Genomic DNA, 22,683 nt, shown 5'->3' with positions numbered 1-22,683 from the left:
GCATATTCAAAAGCAGAGACATTACTTTGCCAACAAAGGTCCGTCTAGTCAAGGCTATGGTTTTTCCAGTGATCATGTATGGATGTGAGAGAGTTGGACTGTGAAGAATGCTGAGCGCCGAAGAATTGATGCTTTTGAACTGTGGTGTTGGAGAAGACTCTTGAGAGTCCCTTGGACTGCAAGGAGATCCAACCAGTCCATTCTGAAGGAGATCAGCCCTGGGTGTTCTTTGGAAGGAATGATGCTGAAGCTGAAACTCCAGTACTTTGGCCACCTCATGCGAAGAGTTGACTCATTGGAAGAGACTCTGCTGCTGGGAGGGATTGGGGGCAGGAGGAGAAGGGGACGACAGAGGATGAGATGGCTGGATGGCATCACTGACTCGATGGACGTGAGTCTGAGTGAACTCCAGGAGTTGGTGATGGACAGGGAGGCCTGGCGTGCTGCAATTCATGGGGTCACAGACTCGGACACGACTGAGCGACTGAACTGCTCAGAAGCACAAGGGAGTTCATCAGCCTGTGATGATTAAACAGCAGAACTTGCTTTTAAGGAAAGATAAAGAATGGCATGGGACAAAAAATGCACATAACTATGTAGGGTTGAAAGCAAACAAAAGAAGGCAGGAAAAAATGAAACGAGGAGACACAGAGGAAGAGAAGTGGCGCGGCATCAGAACCGAAAAAATGCTGGTGCATCTGGAGACATGGAGAGCACCAGCAATGAACGCGGAGGGAGTGACTTCTGCGAAGTGATGGAAATCAGTGTCAGGCTGCAAGGAGCTGCAGGACGGCAGGCAGTGGTGAAAACATGCTCAGAGGTTGGGAGGAAGGCGAGAGTTGACAGAAGTTGTGCCCTTGAATGGGGTTAGCAGGATGAGGGGGGCTACTTCAGGACAGTTGAAAGTATAGCCAGGGAGAGATGGGGAGCCAGCCCGTGGAAAGAGACGGAGTGGCTGGGGACAAGGGTAGGAGTGCTCATGGAGCTGAAGAAACAAGTGAAGATGGGTCTGAAACAGACAGGCAAGGGGCAGAGGGCAGCCTGCAATGGCACGAAGAAGTTCGAAGAGAAGGAGGCAATCTGAGGAGCCTCAGAGAAGATGGGTGTCACCTAAGGAGAGTGAGGATGTACCAACAGAACGGACAGGTAGTGAAAGGTTTTGGCACCTCAGTGAGTGGAATTTCTACCCGGGACTCAAAATGGAGTGCCGAGCAGCCCTGGGGAACTAAATGAAGCCAGACAGAATGAAGGATTTTCCTTCCCTTTCTTAGTTCATAAGTGTCTCCATGCATAAAATTGGATGAGTAATTCCTACTCATGCATATGTATAAAAAGACACTGTCTGTGAAAGGTTCTGGAGCTGGAGGGAATAAAAATATCAGCTCTACATGAAACATCACTCATGACAGGATGATGGACACTCAGACCTTTCAGATGGGCTGGCCCAGAAATGATACAAAAGAAGTTAAGTAGAGATGGATAGGCTGGGCTGCCTCTAAATTCCTGGTTATCAGTTTTCCCAGTTTAGTAGAGGCCCCTCAAGAAACTCACACAATGGGAGGCTGAAAGAGAGAACACTCATCCTTAGAAAAAATAATATGGGAAGATGCACACAGTCACCCTTGTCCCTTGTAAATCACAAATGAGAAGGACATAAGAGATAGGTATGTAACAAAAGCAAAGAACCAGCTCCAGGTCTGCTCATCACTCCCTCACCCTTTAGGACCCTTCCTATTTCAGCACCCCTCCATAATCCAGCAACAATGCAGCGAAGGGAACACAGGTCAGAGTTTGAGTTCAGGACTTGGGTGTGTGAAGGTTTGAAAGAAAGGAGCTCATAAAACAGAACTGTCTGTATCTGGGAGGTCTCCATCTGATCTTGGAGGGTCAACATGGATTTTGGAGAGCCATCTGTAAGAATTCTGAGAGAGCTTTTCAGCTCCACAGAACAACAGAGTAATCAATTACTGTTCAGTCTATCTTATGTATCTATATATCCTAAACTAGGATAATAACTAACTCCTTTTCAAAATAACACTTAAAAAACTATCTTAAATCCCTACCAGATCCTTTCCTTCTCCCTTTATAAAGGTGTTGCTATCTCCTCCTTTAAAAACGTAGTTTTTCGTTTGATCTCACAGCTGAGCACCAATTCATCATACCACGGTTCTTCTTTCTTTCACTGGCAGACTCTGCCCCAGTCTCTCTAATGACAATGCTCTTGTAGAACTCACTACGAACTTCATCTCAAACACCAGCCTGTCTTCTGCCTTTACTCTCCTTTCAGAATGGATACTCTTTTCCTTCCTTTTCAAGCCTTCCGAAATGTTGCCTAGGATTTTTTCTACTTTACTGTTGTAATATACTTACTCTAATAAGAAAGTATTAAAGAAGCACTTCTCTAAGCTTCAGCCCTTGACTCTCCATGTACTAGAAGACAATTCACTATCTTTTGTCCTCCATTTTTGCTGTCAGCCTAATTATGTTCCTTTGTAGGCAATATTTTTTTCTCCTCCAGATTGTTTTAAGATAGTTATCTTCCACATTCTGTAGTTTCATTACTATGAGACAATAGAGTTTTATTCCTTATTAAAAAAAAAAAAGAATTTTTCTTTACCTTGCTTGCAATTTGATATGCTTCCTGAATCTCAGGATATTCATCATTCCTTAATCATGTCTGCGTTGATCATTTAAACTCTTGATTTTTCACTAAGTTAAACAAGCTACATGGGGTGCTTGATTTCCCAAGAAACCCCCAAGGATCAGAGAACAGGTTTATCAATCCCTAAGAGAGAATACATTTCATTCACCTTAAAATCTAGTTTTTTGGCATCCTCCAAAATGTCCTGAATTGTGATCTATGAGTTTGAAATGATAACAGCAAAACCAAGAAGGCAACTAAATGAATGTGCTTGTTTTGAGAGGTGCACAGTACTGAGCGGAGCAGCAGATACAAAGGACAGACGCTCAGGAGACAGGCAGTTCACCGACCTACTAATTATGTGATCATGGAAAACTTCTAATGTCTCCGAAGCTCAGTATCTTCATCTTAAGAATGGGAATGACAGATTCTACCACTCATAGCTGTTAAGACTGAGGAACACATACATCAAACCTCACCCAACTCTAGATTTAAAGGTAGGAACAACGTTTTGTTCACTGCTTGTACTAGTGATCAATTTCTTGCCCTTTCAACACATGCTCTGTGATAATGGGCAGAATTCCTTTATGTATTCACTCCTTTACCCTGAGCAGGCTGTTTGAATTTCTCTGTACAATGGAAGGACACTGCAGGAGGAATGGGCTTCTCTTGCTGGTGGTCTGTCCCAGCCACAAGCCCAGAATATAGCTCCTCAGTGAGCTCAGGTTCCCAGTGTGGCCGGGTGAGTCCCACCCACCCATGAAGGTCCTGACCATGCCAAGCCCCCATCCACAGCGACACCCCTACTCCCTCTGTGCGCCCACCTACCAGGTGCACTTCTCATGCACCCGGCCCCTGAGGATTGCTTCCTATTTTCCCAGCAACTGGGGACAAGCTCTGGCAGAGGCAACCCTGTGAGCCTCTCTGCCATTCAGATGGTACGTCACATCCTGCACCACAAAATGTGAGTACAAATACTCTCCTTCAGCCCTAGAGGACTCTTAGAATTGCTCTTTGCATCTTGAAGGTCCTATTTTGTTATATCTTAGTAATTCTTCATAATCCTTCTCCTATTTAAAACACTGTGTGAGACCTGTCTCCCAGTTAGACCCAGACAAAATGCTGCTTTCCTCAGGGCCTTGCACGACGACCAGCAACACACATCAGCTCTCCACGCATTCTCTCTTCCCGCCCCAGTTAGCCTTGAATAATTTACCTGGCTTGCTCAAAATCAAAGCACAGCTCCATGTGGAGGGTCAAAACTAGAATGCACTTCCTCTAACTTCTAATCATCTCACCAACTGCTTGCATGTTAATTAATGCCATTTCTGGGGAATGACTAGAAACTCTTTGGGGATGGGGGACATACCTGGCTTGATCCTTTATACTCAAAACTGGAGAATTACTTCCAGTCTGGCTCCTGAAAACTTCAGGTTTGATTAATTTACTTCCTCTGGTTTAAAATATATATATATTTTTACTTGTTTGACAATCTGATCCCTAATATGATGAACATAAATGTCCTAGAGACTTTTAAAATCAAATATGTAAATTCTGTCAGTGCCCAATAAACCTTAAAAGGCAGAAGACATCAAGGCAGGGAAAACAGAGTCAAAAGCACAGTGACTTCCATAACAGTATAGCCACTCCAGTGCCATTTTTAAGCATTCTTTTTTAATGAGTACGCCCTTTAAATCAGAAAAGGTAAAATAGGCATATTACCTAAAGAAGTGAAGATAGAGGAAAAATAAAAACATGAAATCTTCATTTTCCAGGCTTCCCCATTTTATTCAACAGTCTTATCAATGACTTGGATGAAAATATTAAAATTTCACTTAACAGAAAATGAAGAGGGACAGTTAACCCATTCAGCAAGGCTACAACTATGTATCTCAGCATTCCCTTCCCTGCAGAACCACAGTTGAGGACTGCTCACAACAGAAATTTGTGGGGCTTTAGGAGGCTGAGCAATGGCAACCCACTCCAGTACTCTTGCCTGGAAGATCCCATGGACGGAGGAGCCTGGTAGGCTGCAGTCCATGGGGTCGCTGGGAGTCCAGCACGACTGAGCGACTTCACTTTCACTTTTCACTTTCATACACTGGAGAAGGAAATGGCAACCCACTCCAGTGTTCTTGCCTGGAGAATCCCAGGGACAGGGGAGCCTGGTGGGCTGCCGTCTATGGGGTCACACAGGGTCAGACACAACTGAAGCGACTTAGCTGCGGCAGCAGCAGGAGGCTGAGACGAAGTAGCAATAATGCTCTGAATGTCATTATGCATTCGAGGCAGGAAAGGATGAACATGGAGGTACTAGTGAGCTGTGATTTGCCCTCACTCTTCAGTGCCCTGTATCTGGCTCTCCTTCATAACTACCAGCCCTGCAGAACCACAGTGAACTGAGGACTGCCATCAGGAGCTGCAACTGCAGACTCAAAGGCAGCAGCCATCAAGGGCCAATAGGCTCCCACAGACATCCGTGCCTGTCCCTGTCACGATTCCACTCTAGCACACGAAAGCTCCTAGCATCCTGCATGCTCTGACTTCTAACCCACACCAGGACTGGCTCATGACCGCCTTGGTCCTTTTCGGACCTTTTACTTCCCGGCTCCTGCCATTATTGTGTAGGTCTAAAATGTTAGTCGCTCAGTCGTGTCTAACTCTTTGAGACCCTAAGGACTGTAGCCTGCAAGCCTCCTCTGTCCATGGATTCTCCAGGCAAGAATACTGGAGTAGGTTGCCATTTCCTTCTCCAGGGGATCTTCCTGACCCTAAATCCTATAACAAATCTGTCATGCCATCAGTCATAGTTACCTGCTTCCGGGATTCACAAGTATCCAGAAGTTCTAAATAATAGGTTCAAATGAAATGCATCTAATTTAACAATAGTGTATATAAAGTTATGTACTTAGGCTAAAAAATAAAGCAGGAAACTTCAGAAATAAAGAAAGGGTAAAAAAAACTTGATTGAAAGCAATTACTGTGAATATCCTAAGGATTCTGAACAATTAAATCCACCACAATGTATGACTTAACACAGTTTGTTTAACACATGAATAAAACATATTATGATCTAATTCTTAAAAAACAAATGCAAAACTCTATATCATGAGGATAAAACTGTGTCTCTAAATTTATACTAAGATAGCATCTGGAACATTATATTAAATTCTAACATATTTTATGAAGAAATATGATGTTTTGAAATTAGGAAGTCTGGAAAAAATGTAATGAAGAATGGCTTCAGAAACTTTAGGGAAATACAATCAATATATGCGTGGCTCCAGAGAAGAGAGCTAGGAAAAATGGACAAAAGTTACATAAACAAAGACATTTGCCTTCACTGAATGAAGAATGCCGTAATAACAAATACTTTAGAGAAATAGAGGCATCCTGGAATGGAGGGGAAATGAACCAGATGTTCACCACAGTACTTTAACCTCTTAAAGCTCATGACTGTAAAAGTTACATGGGGTTCAAGGAGAGGGAGTAGGGAATAGGGAGTTTGTAACTAATGGGTGCAAAGTTTAGAGTTATGAAAATATCTTGGAAGCAGATAGCTGATTGCACAGCACAGTCAGTGTAGTGAAGGCCACTTGTTTGTATACCTAAAAGTGGACAGAATGGCAAACTTTATGTTTATATATATATACACACACATATAGACACACACATATATATATTTCATCACAATTTAAAAAATGATTCTATTATTCTACGTGAGAGATGCGAAAGATTTAATCTGAAACTCTGACTGAATAAAAAACAAAAACTCCATTACTTCATTATTACTTTTCATTACCGCAAAGTCATTTCTTTTAACTAGGAAGAGTACATTTTTACCATAAAGGAGTTTTCATAACGTGAATGCTATGGTAATCAAACGCATAGCAATTGTGTATTCCTCAACAATGCTACTGAATCCAACCAGAGTGGTGCCTTAAGGGCAGGAAAATAATTATACCCAAGAAAAAGCTCATTTGTAAATGTTACTATATATTATCATGATAATAAATGTTCTTATTGATGACAAAAAGGGACACACACAGTTTAGAAAAATGTCCTCTTTCATCTACCCACAGCACATAGATATATACACACATGTACAGAGATGAAAACATAATTTAATACATGAGGGAAAAAAACATAGGAGGGGGAAAAATAACTAGAAAACTGGAATAGCATTAAGAAAACTTCATTCTTTTGTTCATAAACATAGGGTGCTAAATTTTGATACATCAGCAGGATATCCACAAGACATCTACAACCAAAAAGTCTGCTGTATGGAGCGTTGTTTTTTTTTTTTTTTTTTTAAGGTGGGGGTTGGTCAAAGAAAAATTCACTTTAAGATTTCTTTGATGTCTTCTACTCCCCACCAAAACCCATTTGTCTTCTTAAAAAATGAATGGAAAAAGATATACCATACTAATACTAATTGGGAAGAAATCTTTGAAAAAGAACAAAGTTGGAAGACTAAGACTATCTGAGTTCAGTGATTGTTAAGCTACAGCAATCAAGACACTTTGGTACTGGTATCAAGACAGGCACTTAGATAAATGGAACAGATTAAAGAGTTCTGAAATAAACCACACAGATACGGATAACTGATTTTCAACAAAGGTACTTCAGTGGAGAAAGAACAATCTCTTAAACAAATGAGCCTGGAACAACTGGACATTCATTTGCAGAGCAAAAACAAAACAAAACCGCCCCCAAATTACTTTTGATATATTCTTCACATCACTTAAAAATTGATTCAAAATAGATCATATACCTAAACATAAAGTCTAAAATTATAATGCTTCCAGAAGAGAACACAGAGGAAAATCTTTGTGACCTTGAGTTAGCAAAGATTTTTTACAAATGACATCAAAAAGCACAAATGATATAATATGAACTTCTTCAAAAGGCACTACTGACATAAATACAACCCAGACCTGAATAAAATATTTGCAAATCATATATCCGATAAAGGACATGTATCCAAAACTTATCAGGAACCCTCAAAATTCATTAAAAAGAAAGCAAAATACCTAAATTAAAAATGGGCTAAAAGACTGGAACAGATGCTTCACAAAAGATATACAAATGGCACATGTGATGAAAAGATGCTCAACATTGTTGCTCACTAGGAAAATGCAAATTAAAACCACAATGAGACACTACATTACGCCAATATGCAGGGCTAAACCAACCGATGATACTAGATGCGGGCAGAGATGTGAAGGAACTAGTGGTACAATCGCTTTAGAAATAAGTTTGGCTGTTTCATAAAAAGTTCAACAGGGACTTCTCTGGCGGTGCAGTGGTTAAGACTCTATGCTTCCACTGTGGGGGTCGCAGGTTCTATTTCTGGTAGGGGAACTAACATCCTGGAGAAGGAAATGGAGACCCACTCCAGTACTCTTGCCTGGAAAATCCCATGGACAGAGGAGCCTGGTAGGCTACAGTCCATGGGGTCGCGAAAAGTCGGACACGACTGAGCAACTTCACTTTCACTTTTCACTTTCATGCACTGGAGAAGGAAATGGCAACCCACTCTAGTGTTCTTGCCTGGAGAATCCCAGGGATGGGAGAGCCTGGTGGGCTACCATCTATGGGGTCGCACAGGGTCAGACACATCTGAAGCAACTTAGCAGCAGGAGCAGCAGCAGCAGCAACTAAGATCCTGCATGCGCCCACAACACGGCCAGTAAATAAATAAAGAATGGTGCAGCCAAAAAATAAAGAGACATATCTTAAAAGTCACTCTGAGATTCACCAACCAAAGAGATAACCACATAAAATTCACTTTAAAAAGAAGCTCAGCATACACCTAACAAATAATCATTCTACTCCTGAGTATGCACCCAAGAAAGATAAAAACATATATCTACAGAAAGACTGTATATCAACAGTTGTAGAAGTTTTCACAGTAACAGTCAAAAACTGGAAATCACCGAAATGCCCATTAAATGTGAATGGCTAAGTAACCTGTGTGATACAGTGGGAAGCGCTCAGTGTGCTCAGTCGTGTCCAACTCTTTGTGGCCTCGTGGACTGCAGCTGCCCAGGCTCCTCTGTCCGTGGAATTTTTCAGGCAAAGATACTAGAGTGGGTTACCATTTCCTACTCTGGGTGATCTTCCCGACCCAGGAATCAAACCTGCATCTCTCGTGTCTCCTGCACTGGCAGGTGGACTCTTTACCATTAGCGCCACCTGGGAAGCCCATACAGTGGGAAACAACTAATAAAAAGGGATAAGCTACAGATACATGCCGCGGCAAGGAATTACCTTAAAATAATTATGCTAAAAGGAAGAAGCCAGACCAAGAGAAAGCAGGGGTACACGTACCACTGTGTACTATGTACTTTTTATTCTATTTATACAAAACTCAAGAGAGCACAAACTCATTTCCAATAACAGAAGGGAGATGAGTAGCTGCCTGGGGACTTTGGGGAAGGAGGGAGGGAGACGGGGCAGGAAGGATGAGAGGGGAAGGATACAACGTGGCACAAGGAGAATTTGGGGGGACATATGCTTAGTGTCTTGGCTGAGGTGACAGCTCTAGAAGTCAAATGTAATATGTCAGAATTTACCCAACAATTCATGTTAAATATGCTCAATGTCTGTATGTCAATTATACCTCAATAAAGCTGCTATAAGAATAAATAAAAACAACAGTTTATTGGGGATATGAAACTTTGGGGAAAGTTTCTTCTTTCAAACCAGGAAAAGGCAAGGCAAAGTTCATGCCCAGCACCCATACAGAGGTCACGTTTATGTGTATATAATGCCACTGTAAAAAGTAAAACCCAAGAAACTCTTCCTTTCACAAGGTGCAAATGACAAGCTTTGTCCATTCACATCCTTCAAGCCCCATTCTGACGCAACTTGTTTCTTGAAGCCTTTCCTTATCACTTAAGTAGAAAGGGATCATTCCCTCCTGTGAATCACCATAACACTTAAGTTCATTTTTGGATTATTAATTCAATACACTTATCCATCTACCCATCACACATTTACTAAATGCCTCATAGAGAACAGACACAGGCTTGGTGCTAGAAATACGAAAGTGAGTTGAACACAGCTCTTCACTGATAAGAGCTTCATAGTCTAGTGGTAAAAGATACATTTTTAAGTGGCAGTAACACATAACAATTATTTCAACAAACACAAGTACAAAAGAAACACAGAGAATGAAATTCATTTTGTCAGACACACTGTCTTGTACTACAAGGATTTGCTCAGGATTCCACTTCCCTACTTCACTAAAACTTCCTAAGAACAAGGGACTTGTTTTAGTCATCTACTAAATTACCTAGCACAGTACCCAGGATAAGTGTTCTAAATGCGTATATTTGTTTGAATGAATGGAAACTCCATTTCAGTTATCTACTCTTTAATCTAGATGGCAAGGCCACCATAAATGCAGACTTCTCAGGTGAGTTCCAACCTTAATCCATTTTGTCAACCAAGGCAAGTAATTTGAGAGGAGATAAAATCAGAACTTTAATCTAGAACTCCCATATCCCAAAGGAATAGCTAATACCCTTTCCCCAGTGGAAAAAAAACAGGAAGGAGGAAGAGGGGGATAGGGCTCGGTCAGCAGAGACCCGGGACAGAACAATGACACAGGTGAACCGAGAGTCGGCGTGGGTCCCAGCAGGCCCCGGCTGTGTGAATGCATCCCCATCAGGCACCCCTCTGGCCGGAGCACACATGGATGGCAGTCATCTAATCTCTGTAGGAGCACCGGCCTCACCGTGAAAGCAATTTCTATGTCACAAAACTCTATTTGTGACTTTCGGCTGCCCCAAATGAACACAGCCCCCTCATCCATGCTCAGTTGCTGAAGGGGTAGAAAGGCAGAGCAGATTATCTGTGGGAAATTATAAGCATAGGGTAATGGAAAAATCCACTTCTCTCATTTTGATCAACATACGTACAATCACGAAAGTTCCGTTAAAATATAACTGATACAAAATGAAAAGGTCTCAAGTTACAACTAAAAGAGTTGGATTAAACGTCAAGCGGAAACCCTTCATAGTTCCCCTAGCGCAATTATGAGAAGAATTTTCCTCTCTAAAAGATATGGCAGATTTGCTTCTTGTACTTACATTTACAGAAACAACAAGTCTCAGGACGGGGAAGGAGAAATTTATTTTTATTTGTCTGGACATACCACGCCGACAGATGGCTCCAAGAGATGACCGGTGGACCCTGGAGACTGGGCTCTTACCTGTAGATAGGGTCCTGCATCACCAGCATCTTGCTCTCATCCCACGTCCACTCCTTTTTCTGCAATAAAAGAAGCTGTAAATGAATAAGTTAGGCTTGTCCTCAGCTACAGAACCAGGGCACACACTGAGCTACTAATGCTTATGCAAACACATGCATTTGTTCCTGGCCTTGTTCCCTCTAAGAGGCCTGGAGTGGATTGCTCCAAATGGACAAGTGGAAAATGTCAAGTATCGGGTCAGATGTGTCTCCTTCAAGCACTTTAGGAGAGTGTCTCTCAAGGGTGCAGAGAGTAGGCAGGAGCCAAAGGGTCTCAGGGGACCACAGTCTAAATCATACTTTTGTGCAGGAGAAGCAGGGAGAACAAGAGAAGACCTGCCACAGAGACTGAATGATGCTGTCAAATCCATGTGCAATGTGGACCCCAGCCTCCCTCCCTTCAGGAGCAGAGGAAAAGGCTGAACGCAAGCCTGGCAAGCTAATTAGTACATTTATAGTCACCCAAAATAGTATATTCACCTGGCTGTGAACCTAACCTACTGTGAACACAATGAAGATGGACCCCTAAGCAGCTGGGGAAGCGGACAGGGACGGGGACAGAGGATGGTAGGGGGGAGAGGACTCTAGGGCAATACTGGGACCCCAGAGGCTTGATGAAGTCAGTGGCACCCCGCCACGTCGGGGGAAGCAGCCACCTCAAGCCCTCAGGCGCACCTGCAGTGCAGGGACAGAGAATTCTGCTCCACCTTCACCGGCCTTTGTCGGGGCAGTGCGTGCAGAACACCTGGGAGGAACACTCTCAGCTCTCCAGGGAAGAGAACATGGGGAGGGGGCTCATTACCAGCTCGCAGGGCTGAAGTCCCACATTCTTCCCAGCGGGGGAGTCTGGAGTCCCCTTGTTACTCCTGGCAAGAGGAGAGGCTAGGTTGCCATTCACAGTCTGCTGGCCAGGGGTGGGGGGAGCTTTTCTGTGTTTTCCAGCTGGAAGTTTTCTGCCTTGCTATGCCTCCCCTTCCCTCCTCCGTGGGTTTGAGAGAAAGCAGGTTTTGCTGTTCCCAGTGTCATATCTGGGTAGCAGGCTTCTTTTGACTCTGAGTCTGGGATATACGAGATGAAAACTAACCTCAGGGAACTCACAACTGTTTCCTTCCTTGCGTCCCCAGCCAGGCTGCCTTTTCTCCACCTTTCGGAATCTTACGTTTGTTTTACAGATAATGGTCAGAGTTTTCAGCTGTATTTTTGCAGGAAGAATAGAGAAAAATGCACCCATCTGAAAAGTGGAAGTCTGGTTTGTATGTTTTTACAAAACTCCAGATGCCAGGGCTCCAACTCTTTGGAGTCATTCCTACGACAATGGGTGTAAGCTTGAGGCCAGTAATCTTCAGCTTTAACAAACATTTCAGGTGATTGTGATGTGACCCTAGGGTTGACAGCCATTCTTCGACACCAAAGAAAAGGCATAAAGTGAAATCCCTAATAGGAGAATCTCAGCATACTTCCTCTGGAGTCTTGGGCTTGGCACAGGAGGGTCTCTTGACATTCTAAAGACAGCCAGCTGATGGGGATCCCATTACACTGTCCCTGGCCAGGACCCCTTCCTGGCGTTGCTCAACAAACAGCCTCTGTGAACTGAATACTGGGCGGGCTAACAAGTGAGGTTGCTCTGCTCCTGAGGGAATCCAGCTTCAGTGTGCTCACTATTAGGAAAGTCTGCTCACTACAGTCCTTGCTATTCTGTTGTCATTTTTCAAAGTTAATAGAAGAGTTAATAACTGAATGCACCAAAAAGCCCATAAAGGTCCGAGGCGCTGCCACACCCCTGCCCCTCTCAGAGGAAAGTAACCTCAAAGAGGGTTCTTTCGAGTGTAGGTGACTTGGCTTACGCTGTATGCAACTGATGAACCAGCCTTGCTAACCAGCCATGATTGATGGGGCTCAGAATCAGCAGCTGCCTGCACACGAGCAAGGCCAAGTGTCACAGAGGGGCTGGCCAGACCTGCCCAGCCCTTGAGCTCCGTGACGAGAAGACTCGTGTGTGCACGCAAAGTCTCTTCAGCTGTTTCCGACTCTTTACTATGCCATGGACTGCAGCTCGCCAGGATCCTGTCAAAGGATTCTCCAGGCAAGAATACTGGAGTGGGTTGCCATGCCCTCCTCTAGGAGAATCTTCCCGACCCAGAGATCAAACCTGTGTCTCTTGCATCTCCTGCATTGGTTTCTTTACCACTAATGCCACCTGGGAAGCCTGAGAAGACCCAGTTCCACCCAATCAAACCCTCTCCTTGGAGACTATCAGGTCCTAGATGGAGCCTAGACGAGCCCCCAGTAATGGTGGGTGTATATCTTTCCTCTCAGGACTGCACCCCTGAGGAAGAGGAAGCATCGTGTGCCCGCCCACATTTCCTCCTAGCCTGCTATAAGCCTCTGCTGAAGGTGATCTGGGCAAAACTCTTCCTTGCAAGTCTAAGGAATGCAACTAACCCTTTCATCAAAAGGAAAGAATAATGAGGCAAATAATACAGAATAAATATTTTTCTTTCTCTGAAAGTTCTGAAGAGAAGGACTCCCAGGACTCCCGACTCCCAGGGAACTTTATGTTATTTTATTGAGGAATATCAGAAGGGGCCACAGCAGGCAGAAAATACTTTCCTTTTTAAAGTGATATAAGTATCCGTATAGAAAATCCTGGCCAAAAAATAAACAAACATCTTTTCACTTACTAATTTTCTTTTTCTGAAAATTCCATTAAAATCCACTTAAGTAAAAGTCATAAAATCCCATTATATTTCCCCTTAAAGGTCTTGTAATAATCCTTGCATTACTTGTAGTAATCCTTGGGAAGGGGACCACAGAGGATGAGATGGTTGGATGGCATCACTGACTCAGTAAACATGAGTTTGAGCTAGCTCCGGGAGATGGTGAAGGACAGGGAAGCCCGGCATGCTGCAGTGTCATGAGGTCGCAAAGAGTCAGACACGACTGAGCAACTGAACGACTACAGTAATCCTTGCATGAATACATTCAATCTATGAAGGGATAAGGAAATTATCAAAATAACTCAAAGGGTTTGGAGCGTAGACAGGACTCAACAATGTTTCAGTTATTCAAAGAACCTGAGGCAAATATGGGTTGGAGCATTTTAACCCAGTCTCCTCAATGTCTGGATGATGTTCCAACACCTTGAGAACTAAAGGCTCTATACTCCTCCCCACACATCGTATATCCTTCCTATTCTATCATCTTTCAAATAAGACCCAGAGCAGTGCAGTTTCTTGAGCAAGGTGTCCCCATAGTTAATAGCCACTCAAGACTAGACTCAAGTTCTCCTGAGTTTTTGACCAGTAAGGGTGCTCTGGTACAATTCAGACTCAATGTATTATCTGAATAGCTTAAATCAGAGGGATTGATTCTTCTTTTTGCTCTGAACTTGCTTTAAACATCTCCTCCATTTTCCAAACTCTACAGAGAAAAAAAAAAAAAACACAAAGAGATCAACCTTCTCCCTCACTTTTATAATAGTCTTCTAAGGAAAAAATTTTCAGGAAAAAAATGTTTTTAAAGAGAGAAAGAAAAGCTAATGACCTACCTTTATGGGATTATAAATCAAATTTGGCTTCAACTGTGGAAGAGAGATATATTATTGAATAATAACTGGAGCCAAATTCAGTTTAACTGTCCTCAGAAAACTCAGAGCTCCAAATTATACCTGAAACCACTTCTTTTTTAGTGCTTGGAATTAAGGGCTTTGAGTTCTGGTAGCTTTGGGAGGAAATTTTCAGTTTTGCTACTCTCTGTCCCCAATGAGCTGTGGTCTCCAAAATATGCCAGGAAATGAAGACATTTCACGTTGAAATGGGAGTGGAAAAGGAGGTGGAGGATGGAAGACAAGAGGAAGGGGGAAGGCGGGGGACGCTGCTCTAGAGCCCGCGGCACCTCCGAATACTTTGGAAGGAAAAGCACCCTGCAAACAGCCCCGGGAGGACCAGCAGGACTGAGCAAGGCTGCTCTTCAGGCTCCTTCAACCTGAAGTCCAGGCTCTGGAGGGCCTTACTGGTACCCCTGGGAGCGCGAGCAGTAACATCGCTGAGGCCACTGAGCAAGGCCCAGGGGACAAGATCTGCCTCCTCACTAGCTCCATAAATACAAAGGAACAGGGATAAAAATGCGAGTGGGCAGAGCATATCGAGCGGAGCATACTGATACGCCAGGGGCAGCTGCCCAGCGTTTTGCCACACATTCAGAACTGGGGTATAACTCCTCTCTCCTACTCTTTGTCCTCTCTGTACCTACAAAGGACACTGCGGCACCGCTGAGCCTTTTAAGAGAACTCTGATTTAATTTATTAGCCCATCCCTCTCTACGCCTTTCCCCACCCCAGCAGTCTCCCCTTCCCTACTTTTTTTCTTCTTTTTTTAAAAAATGTATTCCACACTCCAAGGTAATTAAAAAGTCATGAGATAGAGAGAGCAGCTTAACTTGAAGGAAGGGTCTGCTTCACATACTGGCTAATAAAAATTTTCTAGAGAAAGGAAGATTCTGTCACATAAATGTGCCCTGCAGAGCTCCAATTACAGGAAGTGTAACTAACCCAGGGCCCCCAGATGCGGCATTCGAAATCCATCATTACGTACACGCAGGGGCCCCACTCCCAGACAATGATCAATGTGCGGGGATTCTGAGCAGGCCCATCCTCAGAGACACAGGGATCCCCCTGACAGACGATCAGAACCCTCTGGCAGCCCTGCGAAACCTTCCTCGGACCACACTGGAGCCAAAGAGACTTTCACCCAGCCTGTCTTCCTTCCTTCCTTCCGCTCTCCTTCAGGTGGAGTCAGAGCCACAATGAAGTCTGACAGCTATGCCAGCCTTGCCTCCACACTTTCTCCCACGGGCATTTAATCCTGTCTTGGCATTTAATTGTTGGAGGACCTAGAATAACACAAAGTGAGAAAGTAAAACAGGAAAGATACAGGAAAGTCATATTTAGCTGCTTCATTTTTTCATTCTTACTGGAAATTTCCCAGTTGATACGGAAGAAAAGTATTTTCTTCCATTTAAGAACTTTATATACTGCTTCCCTTATACTATCAAAATTGACCTCAACTTTCAAGACAAACAATGAGGCTCAGGAAGATAACTTACTCCCCCGCAAGACCACCTAGTCCAGCGGCAATTAAAGCCCAACTTGTCTACCTCCAGACTCCACATCTCTTTGCTACTCCACGTGACGGAACCAAAGGTTTTCACGCTCCAGTGTCAGGAAGCGTTTCACTTTCAACAGAGAGACAGGGTAATGGGCTTGCGGTGCATGCTTTTATAAGACCACTGAATGAGGCAAGCACATCCTTAACTACAGATTCTTTTCTTTCCTTTATCTAATGAGTGTAAATATCCAGTCCTCCATGAAAAGTTACAGCTATTCTGAAATTCCAAAATTCCCTGGCAGGGAGTGAAGCCTGGTTCAGAGGTAGTCTGCCTGGAACAGTGCCAAGAACAGAAAACAGAGTCAAGGATATGGAACCCAGAAACGGATATGGCATCTTTGGAGGCCTTCCCTAGGAACCCAGAGGTGGAGGAAAACTCTGTACTTCCATTTATTTCCTATCCCTACTGGAAATTATCAGAAAGCACACCACAAAATCTGTCACCCTTATTAATGTTCTTGAAAGCAATGGTGACTTCTTAAACAATTAAAATAAAAAAAATAAAAAACAACCACCTTGCCAAGGCCAAAGTAACTCAGCTTGGCAAGTTCCCCACACCTCCAGACAGAATGGGATTAGTCTGAAAACACAGCTACCACCCATCTTAAGATATAACCCATACAGATATAAAAAACACAATTCAAAACTGAGGCACTAAGAAGCTCTCACACGATGCACAAAATTCCTAACATGCCTGTGTTAAAACTATCAAAAAACATGGTAGAAAGAAGACTGGATTCGGTTTAGTCCCGGCTCTGTGACTGCCCGGGTGACCTTAGGACCATTTCTGGACTTCTCCTGTCCTCTGTTGGGGGATCAGACTAGAGCACTTCTAAAGATCATTCTCCCAAATTCTGGATCTATAGTTCTAAGCTGTGTGTTTTCATAGGAACGAACAGTACTATTGAAGCTGGAAACTAGTTTCCTTGCGATGTGACATCCCAGTGACAGGGTACAGGTTAGAAGTCAAAGACACTGGATTAATTAATTAGGCATCTCCTATAGAGCAGTTTTTCTCTAAAGGAGTCTCAGGAGATTAGTTCACACATAGCAACATGATGGCAGGAAGAACCCACTTGGCATCTGAACAAGACAGACCTGGTTGAAACCCCAACTTCACCACTGATGGGACTTGAGGTCTTGGGCAAGTCACTCAATCTTCTTTTGCAAACCAAACCTAAACGTGGTACCTAGCTCACAGGATGGCTGTGCAGACCTGGTAAGTATACACTGCATCACACAAAGCCTAACAAGTGGCAAGGGCTACATTTCAGGGTTAGCTATTATTGCTAGATGCACTTGTTATCATCTTAGTATGTAATAACAATCAGATGGCTCCCACTGGTCTTCTGCCTTCCCAAACAGATAAAATAGAACCAGAGAGAACACACGGTCCTTGCCCTTAATGGCTCAGAGCCTATGGGGGAAAGACACAAATAACTAAAATGCAATGCTATAGGAGCTGTAATAGACCAATGCGTGCCTATAGCTAATTTTGCTGGAAAGGGTCCATATCTAATACCCCGGTGTATCCTACCCAGTTCCTTTAGGCACAATAAATATCTGTTAATGAGAACAGCAGAGCCTTTCTAAAACAATGCTTTAGGGGATTCCAATACACTTATTGGTGTGTATAAAAAAAAAAAAACACACAGGAAACAGAGGCCCTTTAGTTCTTTTGTAGAATAATCCTTCGGATGAAGTTCAAGACTAATCTTCCTATTCAGAAGTCCACTCCCTAGCTAATGGTGCCATAGGGTGATGCCAGTGCAATAATAAATAATCATTATCACATACACAGAAAAGATCATTATTTGGGCCTTGCTGGGAGTTGAAGATAATGTACTGACCTGAGAAACAACAAAGCAAAGCCAATTATCTTTGTAGCTGGGTTTATACCACAAATACAACCTAAGACTCATAAGAGAATTTGAGTCTCATTATCTGTTGGTGCCAGTTAAAGACAACAGCATTTTAGGCACATTAATGTAACCAAAAAGATGTTTTCGTTTTTCTTCACATCACAATAAGAGATGATCCCAATATATTTGGCTACTGCCTGTATTAGAATAAAGCACCTGATGATCAGTCATTGAAGAAGTCCTGCTCATAATATAACGAAACTAGCAATTTCCACTGAGGCCTCTCTGTGCTTAGGAAGGCTCTTATCCATGTTTTTTCAAATGGGAAGACTGATCGAATGAAAAAGAGGGAGAAGAATGTGACAGCCAAGAGTAGCGAATAAGACTTCATTTGATCCAATTGCTAAGTACTTAATTCTTCCCGATTTAATGACACCCTCATACACAAATCATACTCACTCACCCAACTAGCCAACTGCCACGATCGCCAGAAACACGCTGCACGTACCAGGCGTCCAAGTAAGTGCTGAGCTCACAGAGATGGCCCCTGACCTTAAACACTCTCTGTAGAGCAGGGAGTCCCGGTGAACACTCTTCTCCCCCAGCCGGGAGCCATACCATCATTCCACAGTCTTGGACAGGCTGTGAACAGAGCAGCGGCTTGGAGGCTGCCTGGGGAAGTTCTTGACCTCTGAGGTTCCCATCCTGCCCTGGAAGTTCAGGAGACAGAAACTTTCTACACAAACCTATTTGGTGTCTGGGATCTGCTTTCTTTGTAGCACAAAAGGTTCTCAAAGCCTGAAGAAGCACAGGTGATGTATATACACACATGCAAGCCCCTAAATGCATCATTCCAGAGTTGGTACAGAGTAACTGAGCTGACAAGGTTAAAGTGATCGCCTAATCCAGCTCATTTAAAATGACTTGCTTAGAACCACCCAGCCAGGAAGGTAAGAGTTGGGACTAGAACCTAGGTCTCCTCTCAGCTGAGGGCTCCTTCCAACGTGCTACACTGACCTAGTAAAAAGCAACATGTTCTTAGTAGGAGGAGGGGACCATTTCGACATTTTTATTGACTAGTTAATAGCACAAGCACAGTGAGGCTACACCATGTGGTGCCTACGGCTGAATATCAGCCACGACTCTTTCCACACTTACAGCTACCTGGCAAGAGCTCCAGTCCTGAGCACCGAAATGTGCTGACTGTTCCATTCCTTGGAGAGAAGCACGGCATGTCTACACACGCCCCTCTCTATTCTACAAACAGAGACAGAGAAACACACACACACACACACACGGTGTCGGCATACTCACATACCAGAGGACAGTCACATGGGAATAAGATGGCAAAAAAGGCTGATTGCTATTAATGTGCATTCATCTGTCAGAACCAGTGTAAAATGAACCCTGTGATTAAAGGCCTTATCCAAATGACAACCACGCCGGGCGGGGGTGGAGAGAACGAGATGGGAGGGGCCCCCCCTTTCCCAGGCCTGGCAGCAGAAGAATCACGTTGAGGAAAGACCTGTTCTGGGCCGCTGGAGGGGGAGCCCACACTAGAGGTTACTGGGGAGAGAGTTTCAAAGTGAGTCATGGGGTCCCGGGACTCCAAGACACTTCTCCAGCTCGGTTTTCATGTACTCAGTGGAAGGAGGCTGGCTTTTCTGCCAGGCGACTCTGCCTCACACAGCTGTCCTTGCACGGCGTGTCATCTCGGGCAAAAAGCTTAGACTCTCGAGCCTCTGTTTCTTCACATGCAGGATAAGCATGGCACCGCGTTTGGTCCATGATATACAAGGGACAGGTGAGGTGGGAAACGAGATTGTCCTCTAAGGGTAGAACCACGAAGTCAGCCCATACGAATCAGCTCACACGTATACTAAGTTACCGAAAGGCACAGAACAGGCCCCAGGACAGCAGGCCCAGAAATGCACCATAGCTGCAGGTAAACAGAGATTACCTGAGGCAGGAGTGCGTGCTCACTGTGGAGGTGGGGAGATGCCAAGACACTCAGCCACAGAAGCACAGAAGTCAGAGTCGCGAAGGCAAAGCCTGGACAGTCTGTTGCACAGACTCTGGGAGCAGCATGTACCCAACAAGGCCACTCTGAACATCCGGCTTACTGTGGAGCCAGAGGCCAGGAAACACGCCTGTCATGCAGTCAGCTGACTTGCTCCATTTCCGTGCTCACGGAGCAACCCTCGAGTGACGTGTCTTCTCACATCGCGTGCCTCTGACAGAAGAATGTGCTCCGGAGGCTCGCATGAGTGCCTGGTCTGGAGCACTGGACAATGTCTCAAACTGAACAAAGGACCTGATTTCTGGTTTATACGGCAGCCTCTTTTGAGCTTTGTCAGTGTGAGTTAGTGTCCTAAGGTCCATAATTTCAAATCCTATGAGTCTGAGTTTCAGACTCCGAAAGGCTGACACATCGGCCGCTGGTGAGGGAGCAGTTTAGTGAGGAAACTGCGTGGCGAGTTCCCTGAAGGGATGAGGTGCCACGAATGCTGACCAAGTGAGATGTCCAGGTGACTTTCATGAAGGACTGTGGGGAGATGGGACGATAATGGGTGTGAAAGCATCTTGCAGCCTGGAGCGTGTCTACAAATCAAGACTACCATTTTATCATGAGAGCACCAACCCATGAGTTGCCCCTCACGTGAAGGGCAGAGAAAAGCTATCTGACAACACAGGATGAAAGCCAAGCTGGGCTCAGCCTGTGGCTGGCTGAATCACGAGCTTGGGTGCATTGGCCCATTTTTCCTCTGACGATCTCTCTTGCTTTTCAATTCACGTTGGTCATCATCTGTAATTTCTTTAACAGGGGCACAGGGATCCCACTGACCTGATGGGCCTCACTTATTCCAGTAACTATCCTTCTTAAGAACCCCTGAGAGGACAATATTCTAAAGACTGTCTCATGGCTAACTGCTGTGTGCACATATGTGGGGTAGAGGGAGGGGGCAGAAAAGATCCCCAGGGTAAGAATACGATGGGGACTGAGGCTTGGAACCAAAGGCAGCTCAAGATGTCTATACATTAGTATGAATGTTCCCACAGTGGAAGTTTATAAAATCAGGGATATTTAATAAGCTATTACAAATTCCCTATTACTTGTAAATTTTTAAGGAGTTAATTCTTTACAAACAGTATATCATCTTCTATTTTCTTCCTATAAACTTCCAATCTCACAGCCATAAAACACTTTCTAGAATCACCCCTGGAGATATTTAGGAAGCATAAGAGAACCAGTTTGAGTTTTATATGTGGGAGACCTTTGCAAATGTCCAGCTGTCCAGAGAAAAAAAATGGGCTGCCTTAAGAAGTGGCAGAGTCCTCCTCACTGGAGAGGTCCAGTCATACATTGGGGAATGTCTTTTGTGAGGAGGACAGAGAAGATTTAAATCCTTGGATTGGTAAGACGACTACAACTTGAACATCTACCCCCTGACTTTCCTACTTCCGTGTATTTATCTTTTAATACCTCTACGTATTATGTACCTACTACTCTGTATTAGTATTTGTGTTTACCTTCCATAACCCCCAGACTCAGGGTCTGCCTTGAGTCCCATTTGAATTAAGAGCAATAGAGAAAAGTGAAAGTGTTACTTGCTCAGTCGTGTCCAACTCTGTAACTCCATGGACTGTAGACCGCCAGGCTCCTCTGTCCATGGAATTCTCCAGGCAAGAATAAGTAAGTTATTAAGAGTAAGTTGCCATGTCCTTCTCTAGGGGATCTTCCCAACCCAGGGATCAAACCCAGGTTTCCTGCATTGCAGGCAGATTCTTTACCATTTGAGCTAACCAGGAAGCCCCGAGAGCAATAGAGGCTTGGAACCAAAGGCAGCTCAAGATGTCTATACATTAGTATGGATGCTGCTACATCAATGAGTATAAAACAAAGGCCTCAGCAGAGTCTAGAAAGAGGAAAAAGAAAGTGCTTCTCCTCACACATTGTCCATCAACCAAGCCCTTTTCCATTTCTTTCCAGAAACACATACACTCTCCCCTCTGACTATTATGTGAATCTAGACTTTCCCAGAATATCATTCTCCCATAGCACATAAAATGGACACAAAACAGCCCAGTGTTTAAACAACATACACTCACTCGCTTGCCTCTCCCCAACTCAGAGGATGGCCCGTCACACGGACCAATACCTTCGTCCCACGAGGGTCACACCCCAGCCTTCCTGTACCCTGAACAGTAGCTATGCTGGGTCTTAAGGGGCTACTTAGGATGGGACAACTGCTTAGGAAGGCTCCTCTCACCTCCTCCCCCACTGAACCCTGCTGAACTTGAATTTATAGTATTTCCCAAGATCAAGCCTCAAAGGTAAAGGTAACAGATTGGGGAAAGGGGTGAATGCAGGGATGACAGATGAACCTGTCACTCACGGGACACCAGGACTAAGCCAGTCAACTGACCAGGCCTTTGGTCCTTGCCTTCTCTCTGCTCCAGCTGCAGCCTCTCAATGCTGTTGCTGGTTAGAGCAGACCACCTCACCAGATAAGGGAAGGAATCTGCCCAGAGAGTGGCCTAGGAAGAAAAGCTACCCCACGCCCACCTACCCTGCATCTCTCTTCAGCAGAGTTTGTGGTTCAGAGTCACTTACCTTTTTCTTCTTCTTCAGAATCACTTTCACTCCATCCACTGAAACCATAATGCTCACCTTCTTCTTCTTGATGTTCTTGGCTTTAAACTCATACTGCAAGTGAGAAGAGACAAAGAAGCGCAATCTGGTTAGAGCAGTGCA

The 22,683-nt window shown here is 44.2% G+C and overlaps 1 protein-coding gene across 22 annotated transcripts in view; it reads right to left on the bottom strand.

The window, feature by feature from the left end:
* The window catches only part of LOC147377050 (uncharacterized protein C1orf226 homolog), a 361,444-nt gene that overhangs the window by 89,089 nt on the left and 249,672 nt on the right, over positions 1-22,683 (bottom strand). For 16 of the 22 annotated variants that reach the window (XM_086393791.1, XM_086393800.1, XM_086393790.1 and 13 more), the window contains 2 exons: positions 22,543-22,635; positions 10,863-10,936 (listed from right to left, as the gene is read on the bottom strand). In XM_086393791.1, the coding sequence (XP_086249917.1) occupies positions 10,863-10,936; positions 22,543-22,635 (167 nt within the window). Of the gene's footprint in view, positions 1-10,862; positions 10,937-19,887; positions 20,049-22,542; positions 22,636-22,683 lie in introns of those variants that run through there. The other 6 variants (XM_086393793.1, XM_086393788.1, XM_086393802.1 and 3 more) reach the window with 2 other exon arrangements.

This window comes from Bos grunniens, chromosome 3 (genome assembly GCF_055505025.1).
Source record: "Bos grunniens cultivar Pamir isolate PY7600 chromosome 3, Bosgru_T2T1.0, whole genome shotgun sequence".
NCBI lineage: Eukaryota > Metazoa > Chordata > Mammalia > Artiodactyla > Bovidae > Bos > Bos grunniens.
This window is presented reverse-complemented; position numbering and strand designations above follow the sequence as displayed.